This window comes from Linepithema humile, chromosome 8 (genome assembly GCF_040581485.1).
Source record: "Linepithema humile isolate Giens D197 chromosome 8, Lhum_UNIL_v1.0, whole genome shotgun sequence".
In the NCBI taxonomy this organism is placed as follows: Eukaryota; Metazoa; Arthropoda; class Insecta; order Hymenoptera; family Formicidae; genus Linepithema; species Linepithema humile.
Genome location: NC_090135.1, coordinates 10,821,030 through 10,839,334, shown reverse-complemented (window position 1 = coordinate 10,839,334; position 18,305 = coordinate 10,821,030). Strand labels below are relative to the sequence as shown.

Here is an 18,305-nt window from a genome sequence, read left to right as displayed (position 1 = left end):
AAATATATTATATATGAGCATTTTCAAAATCTGGATGTGTAAATGAAATCTTGTTTTAAATTTTTAACAAAAAAAAAACAAGATTTTATTGAAAAAAACAATGTCATGTAAATGACATGATTTGTTTATTAAGCAAATCTAACTGTTTAAATCAATTTCTGTCGGATGATTCCACGCTGATCAGATACGAGAAGAGATCTGTGCTATTCGCAGTACAGAGACGGCCAGTGCTCCAACCCGACGTCCACTGCCGTGACAAAATCGAGTTGTTGCTGCTGCACGGTGATCTTGGGCCAGCCGTTGGGCTGGGGCAGCACCTGCCAACCCTGCCCGCTACCGGACACTTCGGAGTTCGAAGCCTTGTGTCCGCACGGAGCCGGAATGACTTACAATGGCGACGGTAAGAAATTGCAACAGGCATTTTTCCTGACGATTCCCTTGAAAATCCCTGAATTTTTAAATAACACCAACCTTCGCAAACACCGATGTTTCATAAATTTCTAGAATGTTAATATCCCGAAATTCGAAGTTTAAATAAATAATTTTGACAATTTCCATTAAATTGACAGAATTTTTCAATAAATTAATAGAATAAATATAATTTGCGAATAACGCAAAGTATGAATTTTATTAGACATCAACGAGTGCGCTCAGAATCCAAATATTTGTATTAACGGCGGATGCGAGAATCTTATGGGAACATATCGGTGCATTTGCGATAACGGATACGAAGTGGATGCGACAGGAAAAATATGCAGCGACATTAACGAGTGCGAATTGGAGGATTCCTTGTGTAGCGGTGGCCAGTGTCGAAATACACCCGGTAGCTTCCAAGTGAGCTAATTATTTGTTTAACTCATATTGTGTAAAAAAGAAATATTTATCATAAACTCTGTCGATTGCCTGATTTAATTAATTTACTTGCATCATATTTCTGTATCTTTTTCTATATTCTTGTATTACAGTTCGATATTTTTTCTTGCATTATTCTACGCACCTCGAATTAATTAAAATAAAATCTATTTGGCAAGTAAGATCGTCTTATATTCTGATTATTATATTTTCTTAAATAATTGAATAATATTTCAGTGTATTTGTCCGACGGGAATGAGATACAATACGCAGAATCAAATGTGCGAGGACATAGACGAGTGCGAGGAGTTGGGACCGGACGTGTGCTTCAATGGCATCTGCATTAACACTCCGGGCGCTTACGAGTGTGAATGCTCTCCGGGATACATTCTCGACAACACCGGTCACATTTGCATGGGTACGAGCGAATTAAATGCCAATGAAATAAGCTCGCTAAATGAGACAAATAAAGATCAACAAATAAATGGATAAATAAGATAAACAAACACAGGATCCTGATTGTCTGGTTTCAGACAATCGAAGAGGCTCCTGCTGGACCAAGATGATAGATGGTCGCTGCGAGAACAATTTACCGAGACTGGCCCTGCGTTCGGAGTGCTGCTGCTCGGTCGGCGTGGCTTGGGGCAGCCCTTGCGAAATCTGCGATCACACCTTCTGTGAGTGTTCGAAGGGCTACGCGAAAGTGGACGGCAAAGGTTGTGCGGATATCAATGAATGCGAGCTCAACAGCGGAATCTGCAAGGGCGGCACTTGCGTTAACACCGACGGCTCATATCGGTGCGAATGCCCGCCTGGCCTCACCTTGGACGCGACACGTAAGTAACGATGCCGATATCAAAGCTCTCGTTAAAAGTTATATCAAATTTCTGAAAATTATATAAAAATCTTGAAAATTCTAAGAGTCGGAAAAATCTTTCTACAAAATCTCGAAGTGTTTAAATATATGAAACGTTTGAGATTCTTGAAAGTAAAATTATCGTATACATCTATTAATAAATATTGAATTTCTAATTGGGAATATTGAAATATAATTATAAATAGAAATAGTATCTTGTGCAAAACATTCTACATGTTTTCCTCAATTCATCGATAACAGACAGCACTTGCATCGACACCAGACAAGAAACGTGCTACTTGGATTATCGCCACAGTCAGTGCAGCAGTCCCATAGAGGGTCATTTCTCGAAGATGCTCTGCTGCTGCTCCGTGGGTCGTGCCTGGGGCACCGATAAATGCGAGCTATGTCCCAAGATAGGCACGCCGGCTCACGCGGAGCTGTGTCCGCGCGGGGATGGCTTCACCGAGCGCCAGGATATCAACGAGTGCGTCGAGTTTCCGGGTATGTGCCAGAACGGCAGATGCAAGAACACGATCGGCAGCTACAGTTGCAGATGCAACCAGGGCTACGCACTCGACGAGCACGGTATCAAGTGCAACGGTGAGTGATTTCTTGAAGAATTTCAAAGCTCAGGATGAAGCAGTTTTAATTTTGAAGAATCCTAAGCTTTGAAAATGTAAAAATACATTTTTTAAATCGCCCAAGTGTCTAACTTTAACTTGCATTGTCCGGGAAAAATATCAAAGACCACTCGAGTAATAAAGATTTTATACGAATAAAAAGAAATAAAAGAGGAGAAATTTAATCTGCTCCGACAATAACTAGAATTAATTATACTCAATAAAATTTTTCACAATGTGTAGATATCGACGAGTGCGAGATCACGCATGGAGTGTGCGGTAACGGCACGTGCCGAAACACGCCTGGCAATTTCCAATGCGATTGCAGCCCCGGTTATCGCAGCAACGACATCATGAAGATTTGCATGGGTGAAAAAGTGTTTTCCTCGTCGAAATATTTTAAATTCAAGAATGAAGAATTGAAAATCGACATAAAATGTTTCAGATATAAACGAGTGCGAGGAGACGCCAGGATTGTGCCGCGGCGGCACGTGCGTCAACACCGAAGGAAGTTTCAACTGTCAATGTCCGCCGGGACACGAACTGGGCCCTGACAAGCAATCCTGCAAGGACATCGACGAGTGCTCGAGGACCAGCGGTATATGCTCGAACGGCGTGTGCGAGAACATGATGGGTACCTATCAATGCATTTGCGACGATGGCTATCAGCAGACGGGCCTCAGATCGCATTGCGAGGACATTAACGAATGCGCGATCGGCAATGGTGGCTGCGAGGATGTCTGCATCAACACGCCGGGCAGTTTCTCCTGCTCCTGCCGGTAAAAAACTATTATCCTTTTTTCGATTTTGAGTAAAAAAATCGAACACCAAATTTTTAAATTCTGAAACGACTTTGTTTTAAATTGCTATGCGCGATATTTCAAAGGCGAATCGATGAATAAACTCAAAATTTTGCACATCTTTCCGGAATATAATTCTCGAAATTTTAGGCGCAAAAAAATTAAGATTTATCGAGAAATATTTTTGTTTGCATTTAATTTAATTTCTGATCTAAGATATTAAAAATCAATTATTTGTATTTAATAATTTGTGACAGCACTGGCTACGCCTTGAACTTAGACGGTCGATCCTGCGTGGACGTAGACGAGTGCAAGGAGAATCCTCGAATCTGCAATGGAGGTAAATGCAGAAACACAGCGGGCGGCTACGTGTGCAACTGCACGAACGGTTTGTTACCCGGGCGAGACGGTATATCCTGCATAGGTAAATTCTCTCTTCACTGTTACTCACATATTAAAAATTATTATGTTACATATTCTCGAAGCTACACGTTTAAATAAAATTGTCAGATGTAGACGAGTGCGTGACGCAGCCGCGAATATGCGGATTCGGCGAGTGCTACAATACAATCGGCTCCTTCAATTGCCGCTGCGAGGAAGGATACTCGGTGAAGCCGGCGGAAGGACCAGCGTGCACCGACGACGACGAGTGCCGGTTGAACGCCTATTCCTGCAGCGAATTCGCCGAATGCCAGAACACTCAGGGCTCGTACGTGTGCACTTGTCACGAGGGCTTCACCGGAAATGGAATCGAATGCTGGGATATCAACGAGTGCTCCACGAATAACGGCGGCTGCGACTCTAACGCGCACTGCATCAACACTGAAGGTTCCTTCAAGGTATTTCGGCAAATTTTCGTAAAGAAAACAATTACGCATATTGTTATAAAATTTGGTACACACTTATAAATGTTTAAAGAGACTTCGTGAATCGTCAAAGCTCTTCGTTATTACATGTTGATGATGTCAATATGAACGTTTACTTAAAAGTATCTTTTTCGTTTTTTTTTTTAAGAAAGTACGTATCAGATTTTTTTGGAACTTTACATATCAATAATAATTTTGAATTCCAAAATATTTATAATTATTAAAAAATTAAACACAGAATTTTGAAATTTTAGTACAACTTTTTCTACAATATTAAAAAATAATTCTACTGATCTGTTTGCACATTTTTTGAGAATGTAATCACAGATTTCAAACGCAAAAATCTCAAAATTGATCGAGAAATATTTTTGATTTATATCTTATAAAATATAGTTAAGCAGTTTAATTGTATAATCTAATTTTATCAAAATAAAATTTTATACTTTATTAAATTTGACGATTTTTACAGTGCGTGTGCGACGCTGGTTTTCGGGGCGACGGTTATAGCTGCAAGGACATTGACGAATGTACGGAGGACAACACGCTCTGCGAGAACGGACACTGCCTGAATTATCCAGGAGCTTATCGATGCGAGTGCGAGATGGGTTTCATGCATCCGGACGAACACAACGAGCAAGCGTGTGTAGACATCAACGAATGCGAGATGTTCAACAACCTGTGCGTTTTCGGCCGCTGTGAGAACATTTTCGGCATGTTTCGCTGCGAATGCAACGAGGGCTACAAACTTGACAGCTCCGGCGGCAATTGTACCGACCTGGACGAGTGCGAAAGTCCGCAATCTTGTCAATATGGTACTTGCATCAACACGCAAGGCAAATACATTTGCAGGTGCCCGCCGCATCACGAGCTAGTGGAAGCCGGAAATGCTTGCGTCGGTAGGTAGATTGTTGTTTTTAATATTTTTGTGTATATTTATTATTTTTAACGTGTAATATTTTTAATATTCTAATATGTTTAATATTTTTGGCGTGTATTTTTAGCGTTTGTTGCACTGAATATTTTATATTTTGCGATACAGAGATTCGCGAAGTCTCTTTAAACATTTATAAGTGTGTACAAAATTGTTTTCTTTACGAAAGTTCCAAAAATAAACCATTCCTCGCACTTTAGAGTCGAATATCTCTGTGTATTAGCCAACGCGCTAACAGTTCGGCTACAACACCAAGCTGACTTATTAAAATCAAGATAAATCGGAAAATTAATTTTATCGCTCGGTATTATTATTCTGACTCACTGCTCGATCACACAGATAGACGCGAGTCGCTTTGCTTCACGGGTTACGAGCACGGCACCGGAAGACCGCAATGCGTCTTCGACATTGCGTCGTCGGTGACGAAAGCAACGTGTTGCTGTAGCATTGGTACCGCGTGGGGCAATCGTTGCGAGGAGTGTCCGCAGGTCGGCACGACGGAATACGACCAGCTGTGCCCTAGTGGCCCGGGATATAGACCGAATCGCGTGACTGTTATCCTGGAAGACATCAACGAATGCGAGGAACACGAGAATATCTGTCAGAATGGACATTGCACCAACACGTTCGGGAGCTTCATGTGCTCCTGCAACGAAGGCTTTATTCTAGACGACTCTAAGACCAGCTGCATCGGTAACATTTCGGAAAATCCATATTATTCGTTAATTCCTGTAATCCTTAAATATTATACGCAAACATATTATCGCAGACATAAACGAATGCGCGCTGCACCCAAGAATATGCGGCGTGGGATACTGCATCAATGACCAAGGAAAATACCACTGCGAATGTCCCGAGGGATACATGGCAATGCCCGGAGGAAGTCAGTACATCCAGATGGCAACCAAAAACCTAAATTATTTATTTAATTTTATAATTTAAATTTATTTTTTTATTTAATTTTACAACTGAAATTAATATCATTGTGTGTTGGACTTCTCGTACAGATAATTATATGACATAAAATTACATTATTGTAACAAATAATAAAAGCGTAAAACAAAATTAACGAAAACATCATCAGCTGAATGAATGATATTTGTTTTTCTAGAGGAGTGTGTTGACATGAGAAAGGAGTCTTGTTACCTGACTTACGACTCTGGACAATGCCTGAATCCCATGGTACAACCGCAGACCAAAATGTTATGTTGCTGTTCCATGGGTGCAGCATGGGGCAGCCTTTGCGAAAAATGTCCTGGTGAAAGAACCCGTACGTATTCAAAATAGCCAAACGATTTACGACTAAATCAAAGGAATAACGCGCGGATCTCACAGGTGAGCACGAGATTCTGTGCGGTTTGGTGCCGGGACAAATCATGAATCCGATCACTAATCATTCCGAGGAGATCGATGAGTGCGCTCTGATGCCAACGATGTGCACTCACGGTCGGTGCATGAATACCGTCGGCAGCTTCGAGTGCCAGTGCGATCGCGGCTTCGTTTACGACCAGGATTCGCATCAGTGCATCGACGAGAACGAGTGTTTACAGGTTACTTAATGCTTTCGCAGAATTAAATATGTCTTATCATATTAAACATTTGTTTAAAATTGATTATTTTAATTGTTACCAATTGAGAGATACTTCCAAGTTTAACTTTCAATGGTTTTTTTAAAGCAATGTAATTTTAAAACCAACTGTTATTGTTCTCAGATTCCAAATCCCTGCGGCGGGAACGCGCAGTGTATTAATCAGCAGGGCTACTTCGAATGCGTGTGTCCAGTCGGCTATAAACTCGGCCCTAGCCAGCGCGATTGCGTCGACATCGACGAGTGTTATGAGCGACCCGGCATCTGCAGTAACGGCGCGTGCAATAATTTGCAAGGCAGCTTTCAATGCGTCTGTCATTCCGGATTCTCGTTGACCCGTGACAGAGATAACTGCGTCGACATCGACGAGTGCCAGCGTAATCCGAACATATGCAACAATGGCACGTGCATCAACACTCTGGGCTCGTACAAATGCCAGTGTTATCAAGGATTCAAACTTAGTCCGAATAATGATTGCGCAGGTGAGTCGACAATAGTTTTTTAAGATCTTCGATCTTTTTAATTCTCACAATAAAATTAATAATTAAAATTTTAGCCGTGCAACGGCTCTCTCTTATGAGACATTTCTAAAGCAACAAAGTGTCCAAAATTTCTGTACAAAAATTTAATTCTAGAATTTTTAAAAATCAAAACACGAAATATTTGCAAAATATACAATTATGTAAATGTAATGTAAATTTAAGATCGATATTTTCAACATTTCTAGATAGTGGTATAATTTCAACTTTAACCGACTTATTTCAGATATCAATGAATGTCGAATAATGCCGTTTTTATGCCGAAACGGCCGATGTCGGAACACGATTGGTGGATTTGTTTGCGAGTGTGCAGACGGTTACGTGTTAGCGCAAGACGGCCAGCACTGCCGCGATATTGACGAATGTCATGAGGCATGTCTCTAAATCTTAAACAATTTGTGCGATTAAACTTTTTAGTAATTAATATTGCTACTGTATTGTTTTATCGCAGATACCAGGATTGTGCCCAGTTCCTGGAAAATGTCAAAATCTAATGGGATCTTATATATGTAGCTGTCCACCAGGATACGAACTGGATCATACGAGAAAAAAATGTGTCGGTTCGTAAATTTTTATCTTAAAAAGCATTTCGTCATTAATAATTTCGTAAAGAAAAATTCCTTACATAATTTGAAATTAATTTTTTCTTACAAATATCGAAGAATGTTATTCGTTTTCACAATGTTTCAATCGTTAACATTATCTCATTGATAATTTTATATCTTGATAATTAATTGTGACTTTTAAATTCAAATTCTATAAAAGTAAAATCTATTTAAAAATTAATTTAAAAATGTAATTTTGTTATCTATATGCAATTATTTCATATCAACTGCTGAATATTGAGATTGTTGGTGCCTTAACATTTTTGTGGAAAAAATTAACTTCAAATTAACTCAGAAATTCTGAATATGTATGTGTACGAGATACTTTATACGTCAATGTAGAGCTGACATTTTCTAATAATTACATTTAATTTCAATTGTTTCTAATAATTACATTTAATTTCAATTGTTCTATAGACGTGGACGAATGCGTGGAGACGCGAGATATTTGTGAAAATGGACAGTGCATTAACACGGAAGGCGGTGTAATCTGCGAGTGTCCGGTCGGATATCGGCTAAGCGACCGGCCAAACTCGATGAGGTGCATAGACGTGAGGGAAGAGCAATGCTACGACAACTACAGACGAGGGCAGTGCACCTTCCCACGTGAAGGTGGAATGACCAAAAAACACTGCTGTTGCACGATGGGCAAGGCTTGGGGCCGCTATTGCGAACAATGTCCGCTGGAAAATAGCGGTAAAAAATACTTCCTTGAAAATTTGTTTAAGAAATTAGCACAATTAATTCAGAGTAGCAAACTTACAGTACCCTTGCTATAAATATTGCACCAAATATTTTTCAATATTTTAATTCAAAAAATATGTCTCGTCTTTTACAAGAGAAAAGAAAAGACGAACTATATTTGTTTAAAATTAATTCTTTCAATCTAAAGAAATGAGTCCAATTAAGAGATACTTTCAAGTTAAACTTTCAATTTCGGATTTTTAGCATAATTTTGCTGCTCAATTTTACAATTACACAATTCAAAAATATCATAATTATACTCATCAGATGAGTTCAAGAGGCTGTGCCCAGAAGGGCCGGGGCGGGACGACACGGGAATCGATCTGAACGAATGTCTGTTTATGCCTGACGCGTGTTCCGGTGGTGAGTGTATCAATACAGACGGCTCATTCCGATGCGAGTGTCCGACGGGGTACGCGCTGGACGAGACCGGGAGACGGTGTGTGGACAGCAACGAGTGCCTGAGCGTGCAGAATATTTGCGGCAACGGCACTTGCCGCAACATCGACGGCGGCTTCGAGTGCTCGTGCAATGACGGCTTCGCGCCGGGCGCTAATCAGGTCTGCGAGGATGTGAACGAGTGCCTGGAGATGGGCAGTCAGTGCGCCTTCAGGTGCCACAACGCGCCGGGCTCCTTCCGGTGCATCTGCCCGTACGGATACACCCTGGCGCCCGACGGCCGTCATTGCGTAGGTAATTGGAAACCATTGTCGTTAATATTCCGTTCGATTCTTTAGCGTTTTGAACGCATCGAATTTAAATTTGAAATAAAATTTCTATCGAAATATTTCGGGAGTTATTACAAATCGAAAAATTATTGAAAATCTAGAACATTTTAAAATATCTTGATCTTACAAAGTTTCGCTAAAGCGCAATTTTTTTTGTCTAGACGTCGACGAATGCGCGACGCCGGCGAACGATTGCAGATTCCAGTGCAAGAATCTGATCGGCACCTTCATGTGCATCTGTCCACCTGGCTATCAGAAAATAGGAACGATAGACGAGTGCAAAGATATCAACGAATGCTCTATTAATTCTGGTCTTTGCCAACATGGTCGTTGCATTAATCTGGAAGGAAGTTACGAATGCCGCTGCTATGACGGTTTCGAGCAAAGCGCGGACGGAAAATCGTGCATCGGTATGATAATTGTAACATAAATAGAAAATACTGGATTGATGGAAAAGTAAAATTGTTCTATAAAGTTTAAGCTTATGCAAATGATCCAAAATTGTTGAATGACCGACGTTCATTCTTTCTGCCAGATGTTAGTTGTATTATCACTATTTTGAAACAATAGTTGAATAATAGTATGACAAACTTAAAAATGACGAAATAATGCTTTAATAATAATAATCAAATAATAAAAAAAGATATGCCTGCGATATTTTTATCAGACCGAAGAGTCGGCTATTGTTTCCTGCAAACGATCGGCGGCAGATGCACCGCGAGAACGTCGGAGCTGCGCACGGTTACCAAGGCGGACTGTTGCTGCACAATGGGAGCGGCATGGGGACCACATTGCGAGATCTGTCCGTCCAAAGACTCAGACAATTATAACGAGCTCTGTCTGGACAAAGGATTCTCCGTGGACGGACAAGGTATACAATTGAATTTATCTATCTTATTATTTGTTGCATTTGTAATTTTCTAATTATCCCCGAGATCTCGCTATTAATTAATATAAATATTCAGATATCGACGAATGCAAGACCATCCCCGATCTCTGCAGGAATGGTCTGTGCGTCAACACTCTCGGTTCCTACAGATGCATCTGCAACAAAGGCTACAAGGCCGACAAGTCTGGTATTCAATGTGTCGGTGAGTTTTTCCGCCGATCGCTTAAATATAATTATGATGATAATTATTTATATCGCTAAACTCAAATAGACATCAACGAATGCGAATTAACGCCGACACCATGCAAATACAACTGCCAAAACACCGAGGGCAGTTTCATTTGCTCATGTCCATCGGGCTTCATCCTAAATCCCGACGGCGTCAGCTGCCGAGATTTAGACGAATGCACAACCGGAAATCACTTGTGCCAGCAAAATTGCATAAACACGCCAGGAAGCTACTCCTGCGGCTGTCAAGAAGGCTATATTCAACAAGGCGACGCGTGTCATGGTTACGTATCTTTTTTAATATAATCGTTCCACTTAATCGTAATAAATAATCAATCGTATATTAATTGTTATATATTAATGAATAAATATATAACAATTTAATGTATAATATACTTTTTTCATTAGTCAATTATAAAATGTTTGTCTATAAATGATATTTTCTAAAATCTGTTTCTCAATGATACGATTAAAAATTAATGATCTGTTGCTTGAAAATATAATTACAAATTAATAATATAATTTTTTACAGATATAAACGAATGCGATCAGCCGGGTATTTGCCCGAGGCCTGGCAAGTGTATTAACACTCTGGGCAGTTTTCAATGCATCTGTCCGAGAGGCTTTAAGCTGGACCACACCGGACGATTTTGTACAGATCACAATGAGTGCGCCGACGATGCCAATTGCGAGCATGGCTGTCAGGTAAGCTTGATCACGTAAATCTGATTTGTGATAATTTCACACAAGCTAATATTTAATCTCTTCAATCAAATTTTACGCTATTCGAAAATGTTATGCAGTATTTAATTGAAATCTCTTAAAAGAAGAGAGTTGTCACTTATGTTAATGTCAAATTCTGATTTCTAGAATTTCATGGGCAGTTATCGCTGCGGATGTCCGGACGGCTTTGTTCAACACCTTTATTATAATCAGTGCATCGACGAAAACGAATGCAACACGTCGCCGTGCGGCGACAGCACCTGCATTAACACGATTGGCAGTTACAAATGCGGCTGTCCCGATGGTTATCAGTTCGATAATAATCTGGCAATTTGTGTGCAGGTATAACATTCACAAAATTCTTAGCTTGGTACAAAAAATTTGTCATATTTGTCAATTTGTAAAATTGAAAATAGAATTACAGAGTTTCAAACTAATTTTTATTAATAAAATTAATTGATTTTTTAATATAAAATACAATTTTAAGAAGTTCGAGTTTTAAATAAAAATGTAAACAAATCAATAAGTTTATTTAAAACAGATCTACACAAAAAAATGACAAATCTTTTGTATCGCTCTAACAAAGTAACGCGCAAATGAACATTCTGCATTTTATTTTGCAATTTGTTTTCAAGGTAAACGCCGGATGTCTCGGAAGTCCTTGCGCCTTCGGATGCACCCCGAACGGAGTCAACGGATTTATTTGCGGCTGCCCTACCGGTTACCAGCGAATAGGACAGGTTCGTTCTCGCATTAATATAAAATAACAAAATTGAAGTGTTTTTATTTAAAATATTCGGCTAATTTTACTTTTTTTTTTTAATTTATCGCAGGGCCATTGCTTGTCCACCATTAATCCTTTGACGCCAGGACGTTACGATGAAGAGATCGGCAACGTGCCGACCTTCCAAATCAATCCTGATCCTTATCACATACCGCCGGCGGACGATAAGATAATTTCAACGGAAGGATGCTTTTCGTGCAAGGTTTTTATACCACGTTCATTTTTAAAAAATTGTAATAACAAAATGTAACGCAGAGTTTTTAATTAGATAAACGGAAACGGACGGCACAGAAGAGGCGCTAGAAACAAAACGATGAATGAAGAAATCAAGACAAGAAGAAGTGAAGTAATAAAAAGACGCCGAAACGGAACTAAACGGAGGAGACATCATCACGGAATGGAACACGTGCTTAAAATCAGTCTACGTCAAACGAGGCATCGCACGCGGATTATCAAACTGCAGTCCGCCATTAAGGTAAATTTCACTTAATTTTGACTGACTTTAAAACGTCTTATTTGATTACGAAAATATTTAATATTGAAATACATATTAATTGTTTTCATTAACTGATTGTATAAATATCAACAAGGATTGAATAACTAGATCATACTTAAGTTTTTCAATTAAAAATGAAAGACAAATGTTATTTCAGGGCGAGGACATGGATTACACCATTGCGCGGGGCAACAATAACGGCCACTTCGAGATCGTCCGGGAACGCGGCATTTCCGCTTTGCACTTCCGGCACCGGCTGAAGAAACCCGGCAAGTTTCGCGTAGTGATCCACGGTCGTCCCAGAAACATGACGGCAACGAGAACGGAATGGGAGAAACCGCTGACGTTCACGGTTCATCTCGTAGTCACGGAATGAGAATGGAAGAAGGACCAAGGACAATCGAATCACGTGAGAAGACACTGCCCGACACTGCGTTACGCTTTTTTTTTTAGTCAATTTCGCGAAATTGTTTTGAGTTACGGTATAAAGTATTAAAGAAGACGCCAACGTACGAGAAGGGCGCGAATGCAGAGCGAACAATATTTAATTTAGAATTTTTTTAATAGAGCAAGGATATATATTATTATATAAAATGTAGAGAGGCGCTGTCGAGCGTCTCGAATCTTTGTGTTCACTCGCGCACAAATTGCATTATTTAACTGCCAGATAATAAATATTTTATTTACAAGCAACAACGATTCTTTGTGACTGCCAGCTTGCGATAACTTTGACTACACCTACACTGCCAATGTGCCTATCGAGTGCTTTACACTCTTTCGATAGTCAACGTTTTATATTTACTTGCTTATCGGCTCGCACGCGCGTCGAAAGAATTCTGCTAAACATTTCGTCAAACGTAATTAGATACACTTCCGTGTATTAAATAAAATTCAACGAGAAATCGAAACGCTAATAATTTTCACGCGTTCATCAAGAAAACGCGAACATATAAAAACGTGCTTTACTTGCCTATCATTATTATGTAAGTATACGATTAGATTAGATCCCAATTATCTAATCATTAAGAGAGTAACACGCTAGAGATGTACAAACGCTAGATTATTGTAGCTTTAAGCGAGCAAACGCACGTGTACACAATTACGCAAACGTAGCTTTATATATTTATAAATTTTAGTTCGAGACAAAGCGCGCGGCACGAATGCAGTTTCACGTACAAAATCAGCATACATCTTGCGCTTAAACCTCAAAGAGAATATTCATATATTTGATTAAGTTATGACGTTTTGTGCCTATTAGTAAGAATTTTAATTATGTATAATAATAAAATATACGTCAAAATAGTATAATTCTGTTAATAACGTATAATTCTATTAAAATAATTCCGAGTAAACCTTTAAAAAAAACCGTTCAGAAGGACGATGCAAAATTCTATCGATGAAACAAATAATTAAAAAAAAATATTGCATTACATATTGTCAATTTCTTTTTTTATGCGACTCACAAAATAAATCTCATGGAACATCCCTCGTATATAAAGTTCAAAGATTACCGAGCGCGGAAACGGTAACACCAGTAACTAGAGTATTGACGCACAGATTATGATTGTAACCGCCTCCCAGTACGTCGAATAACCGCAGGGGTTCAATACAGTGCTGGTAAATGCAACTCGAATACTGTACAGTCGACCGGAGATATAATACCGGTTGGCAAATTATTCTTGACGTTCACGTAGGTTCAACTGTCGGCGTTGATCATCGGAACAATGCTTATATAAATTCAGCTCTTTCGAGCCTATATCCTGCGATAAAACTAATCGATTCAGTATTGCCTCAGAAAATTCTAAATCAAATAATGTTCAAAAGTAAAAAAAATTAATTAATTTGAAAGATAAATACGTAGTAAAAAAATCTTTTAATGTATAAAAAATGTGAGTCAAATTTATTAATATTTTTAAGTCTGACCATTTGTGTCGCTTTCCACTTACAAAATTATTTTTTTAAATATTGATTTATAATCAGAAAAAATTTAGTTACCTCATTTTTTAGAAACAACAAATTTTACCACCCATGTCGTAAAATCCTAAAACAACGTTTACCATTGATAATTGAAAATTGTAATAGCACTTCAGGTTATCAAGTGAATCTTGTGTTTATTTGCCGAAATGTCGCAGCAGGATAATTCATTAAAATGAAACGGAGTGCGATTTTCTAATACATGATAGGCTCTCTCGTCTTGTTTATTTCTGTCAAGCTTTCTATTTTCAATTTTGGTAATACAAAAATATTATATCATATAATTTCTGCAAAAATATGAAAAAATATTCTAAAAGCATATCTCAACCCCTAATTCGACATTGATGTCCACATTCTGTTTGCGTGTAACAATCCTCCCCGCTCTTCATTTTGCTATTTCGACACCGGAGCGTCGCGAAAAATCACGAATCGCGACTTCGTGATTCGATTATCCCGAGGGACACGGCTCCTTTCATCGTCCCGATTCGCGCCGATCGGAGTCACGGTTCTGCGCTTCCGGCGAGTTTCGGAGAACAGTCGATGGAAATAATTACATTAATGGCGTCGCCGACAGGAGAGAGAGAGCGCGCGCGGCAACCCGGGCGCCTATCCTACTCCCCACCCGCCCCCTGCTCTTGCGTCGGAAGGCATCTCGAATGGGAGCGAAGCCGGGCACCTCGGCGGAAGCGTAACACTCCCTCCCTCATCCCCTAACCCCCGCGCAGCTATCGCTGCGAGTTATACAGAATAGCGCGCTCGCACCATCTCACGCGGTACGAACCCGCGCGCGCTTTCTTCGTCACAATGGCGTAATGCCATTCTCGGCGCGGTAACGCGACAATGACGCCGCATCCCGCCGCTGGAAAGTAATTATCTTAATGTTCTGACGAGCCGGCGCGGAATGGAGACACCCGCTGGAAACGACGACGAACGTCGCCGAGGAGGAGCGGGAAGGGAAGAAAGGGAGAGGTTCGATGGCTCCCAGGGCGGATTCGTCTTGCGACGACCCGCTCTTGCATCGCCGGAAATGCGATCAATGCGTGAAAACCGCGATGACTCGCTCGTTGCGCGAAAAGCGATGCGTTTAGTCATGATTGTCAGATTAAATTTGATATAAGGTGATAGCTTTTTTTTTAAGCTTTTGAGATTTGGCACGCTGAAGAAAAGTTCAGAGTATTCTGGCGAAGCAATATTATGTGCGTTGCGTATTAATCGTATTCAATTTTGTCACTAAACAGAAAAATGGAATTCATTTTTAAACAGATTTAGTTCCACTAAAATGTCAGAATATCTAAATAAGTATGAGTGTTAAAAAAAAAACTGAGATAATTTGAACTTTTTTCACAAGACACATGCGTGGCACACGGTTCTTTCATTTCTTATTATCTTATCGAATCTTATCTTATCTTTCTTTACTTCATTTTAAAAGAGGATGACTTTGGATTTATGCCAAGACCACACATGGCGCACTGCATTGCAGAAATCATGCGACATGATCAGAAGGTAGTAAGTTTAGCTTGTTCATAAATATTAATCATTTTGTTTGAAACATTTGACAAATATTCTTCCTAAAATAACTGAACAGTTTTGTTCTAATAAATATCTATGAATAGAAATCCGAACGGTGAAATTACAGCGAGTCACAATCATTTAAGGTAGTATTTTGTTCTAAAATAAAAAAATCGATTTTTCCTGCGTCTATTAAATGTCGCAAAAATGAGAGATTTGTAAGAAAATAACGAAATTACAGGTAAGCTGCTAATTTTTCTCACTATAATTTAGTTCGACGATTATTCCGACGGTGGAATTTTCCGCGTGAAACTAAATATTCTGCAATAAAAAGAAGAAGAAAGGAAATTTTTCATTAACAGAGTATAAATTTTTTAGAAACGCTTCGTCTTCGTGAGAGATACAATATCAGAACACGTGCATGAATCCCGCGTAATCCCCGCGGATTGGTGCGCTTCGCAATCCCACCCTCCCGATCGATTATACGGAAAATCATGCAGAATCCGAAGGCCCCGACAAAAGAGAAAATCCATAATTCCATTGGTGCGCCTGCAAGCGAGTGATCCTTTGTCCACAGGTCCTAGGACGACGGAAGGGGAATTATACGGATCCCGTCGCAAAGAGAGAAAACGCGCGCGTTTTACCGTGACCACGCGACTCGTATTAACCCCCTTCTGTTTCTTCGTCCCCTCCCCGTCCACACCTCTCCGTCACCTTCCCCTTTACACCCGCCGGTCTCTTTCCAATCTCAATTAGTCATTACGTCTCACGGCATAGCGATGCCCTTCTCGAAATCTCCCTTCTACGTCCGCGCCTGGTTTCCGCATTAATTGCGTCTCGACGACGCTCGCGCCTCCTCCCTCTTCTCTCTCTATTTCTCTCCCTCTTCCCGCTTTCACTTCTCTCGTTCTATACAGGGTGTTTTCAAAAGGATTAGTGTCGACGCCACGAGCCGCATAATTCGACCGAAAGCCCTTTTCTTCCGGAGATCTCGGACCGACGACTAATCCGCATCTCGCGATTCGATGCGCGCATTAATCGCGAGTGTTGCCAAGACAATATTTCTCGAACTGCATTTCAATGTCGTTAGCTCAATATGAATGGTACACAACTGATAAAAAATTTCTCAAAAGCCATGCTTGAAAAAATATAGCGTGTCTAATTGCACACCAAAACTTTCATTCTATGCCTTTACGCGTTTAATTGTACACGAAATAACCGAAACTCTCATTTCTTTACGTAAAATGGTTGAATGTTCGAGACGTGAAAAGGCATTTTACGTACAGAAACATACATTACTTACTTGAACGATAAATCGGCAACGGACAAATTGATTCTCGAAGAATTCTAATTTCTGCATGATAAATCGCAATTTTGAATTTTCCAATTTCTGCCTCGGTTCTTTTTCTACAAAAGAAACACCCCGTAGATCGTGCACGTGTGCCTACCGCACGCGGCGAATTTCAGGGCGAGTCGCACGAACGGGTTTCTAGGGTTGCACTTCGACCCCTCTCCCCCCTTTTCCTCCTTCCTCCCCTACCGTCTACCTCTCTACGCCCGAACCTCACCAATGCTGGGATACAACCCACCCACCCACCTACGAAACCGGGGGAGGCAGTCGCTAATTACGCAACGCGTTCGAGCGTGTTCCTCGGGGTGGCGACGTGGCACCACGATGGGTCCGGATTTCTCTCCTCTTGCTCCTCTCCTCCTACACCTATCGCTTTTCTCCCTTCGTCTCACCACCCCCCTGGTCGCGCACGGGCTCTTCTGAACCCGTTGCCCAGCCTCTCTGTCTTGCACTCCGTTAAGCTGCGTCCCCAACGAGCCAATGCGAGAAATTCATAATTTAACAATTAACTATGATAATAATAGAAAAAATATATATTGTGTATTATAAACTTTTTTTAATTCCATTAAAATAAAAAACTTATTGACTTATGTTGTAAATGTTATCCTGTGTATGGATTGAGAAATTATAAGATGCAATTACAAAAGTTATGCCAACGAGATAATTTAGTCATAAAAAATTTTAGAATTGATTTCTGAAGAATCCACAGTTTTCGTAAATGCTTGAGGAAAATTTCAGGATCGTAAAAGTAGATTTTACAATAATTAATTTCAACAACAATAATTTTTTGAAAATTTGATGGATAAATTTCTATAAGAAGTTGAATAAATTTATTTATATATTTAAAAAAAGACTAAGTTTGTATAAAATAGTTCATTTATATAAAATTAATATAAAGTATCATTAAAAATTAAGTTTGCATAAAAATTAAATTGAGCTAAATGCAAAAAGTTGAAAATTTACTGTCTTAAGACGACAAAATTGTGCAACGTGTACTAATTGCGAATGAAGCTTTACCTGTCTACTCTTACGCCTTCGCGATCGCCTATAATCAACCGAATGCGGCACTCCACCTGCTGCGAGCTCGCGCAGGATTGAGCTTCCACCAGTTCCTGCCGGCTTGACATTTCGCCCCGCGTCGTCGGCCGAGCAGTCAACCAACTTAATTTGCAGGATCAATGTCGGGGAGCGTGGATAATCTCGCGCATCTACGAATTAC

At 39.9% G+C, this 18,305-nt stretch overlaps 1 protein-coding gene and 1 long non-coding RNA gene across 7 annotated transcripts in view; one reads left to right on the top strand and one right to left on the bottom strand.

The window, feature by feature from the left end:
- LOC105673760 (fibrillin-2-like) overlaps positions 1 to 13,572 on the top strand; it is a 30,902-nt gene extending 17,330 nt beyond the window's left edge. For all 3 annotated transcript variants that reach the window (XM_012369619.2, XM_012369615.2, XM_012369616.2), the window contains 29 exons: positions 185 to 400; positions 635 to 834; positions 1,090 to 1,270; positions 1,386 to 1,688; positions 1,970 to 2,311; positions 2,575 to 2,700; positions 2,777 to 3,110; positions 3,389 to 3,555; positions 3,642 to 3,970; positions 4,467 to 4,893; positions 5,268 to 5,621; positions 5,698 to 5,811; positions 6,040 to 6,198; positions 6,264 to 6,478; positions 6,641 to 6,998; positions 7,282 to 7,427; positions 7,507 to 7,615; positions 8,078 to 8,356; positions 8,672 to 9,097; positions 9,294 to 9,542; positions 9,800 to 10,003; positions 10,098 to 10,223; positions 10,293 to 10,532; positions 10,782 to 10,954; positions 11,120 to 11,314; positions 11,608 to 11,712; positions 11,806 to 11,958; positions 12,025 to 12,231; positions 12,410 to 13,572. In XM_012369619.2, the coding sequence (XP_012225042.2) occupies positions 185 to 400; positions 635 to 834; positions 1,090 to 1,270; positions 1,386 to 1,688; positions 1,970 to 2,311; positions 2,575 to 2,700; positions 2,777 to 3,110; positions 3,389 to 3,555; positions 3,642 to 3,970; positions 4,467 to 4,893; positions 5,268 to 5,621; positions 5,698 to 5,811; positions 6,040 to 6,198; positions 6,264 to 6,478; positions 6,641 to 6,998; positions 7,282 to 7,427; positions 7,507 to 7,615; positions 8,078 to 8,356; positions 8,672 to 9,097; positions 9,294 to 9,542; positions 9,800 to 10,003; positions 10,098 to 10,223; positions 10,293 to 10,532; positions 10,782 to 10,954; positions 11,120 to 11,314; positions 11,608 to 11,712; positions 11,806 to 11,958; positions 12,025 to 12,231; positions 12,410 to 12,628 (6,656 nt within the window). In that variant the 3' untranslated portion in view covers positions 12,629 to 13,572. The remainder of the gene's footprint in view (positions 1 to 184; positions 401 to 634; positions 835 to 1,089; positions 1,271 to 1,385; positions 1,689 to 1,969; positions 2,312 to 2,574; positions 2,701 to 2,776; positions 3,111 to 3,388; positions 3,556 to 3,641; positions 3,971 to 4,466; positions 4,894 to 5,267; positions 5,622 to 5,697; positions 5,812 to 6,039; positions 6,199 to 6,263; positions 6,479 to 6,640; positions 6,999 to 7,281; positions 7,428 to 7,506; positions 7,616 to 8,077; positions 8,357 to 8,671; positions 9,098 to 9,293; positions 9,543 to 9,799; positions 10,004 to 10,097; positions 10,224 to 10,292; positions 10,533 to 10,781; positions 10,955 to 11,119; positions 11,315 to 11,607; positions 11,713 to 11,805; positions 11,959 to 12,024; positions 12,232 to 12,409) is intronic.
- LOC105673771 (uncharacterized) overlaps positions 1 to 18,305 on the bottom strand; it is a 192,051-nt gene that overhangs the window by 29,241 nt on the left and 144,505 nt on the right. The window lies entirely within an intron of this gene.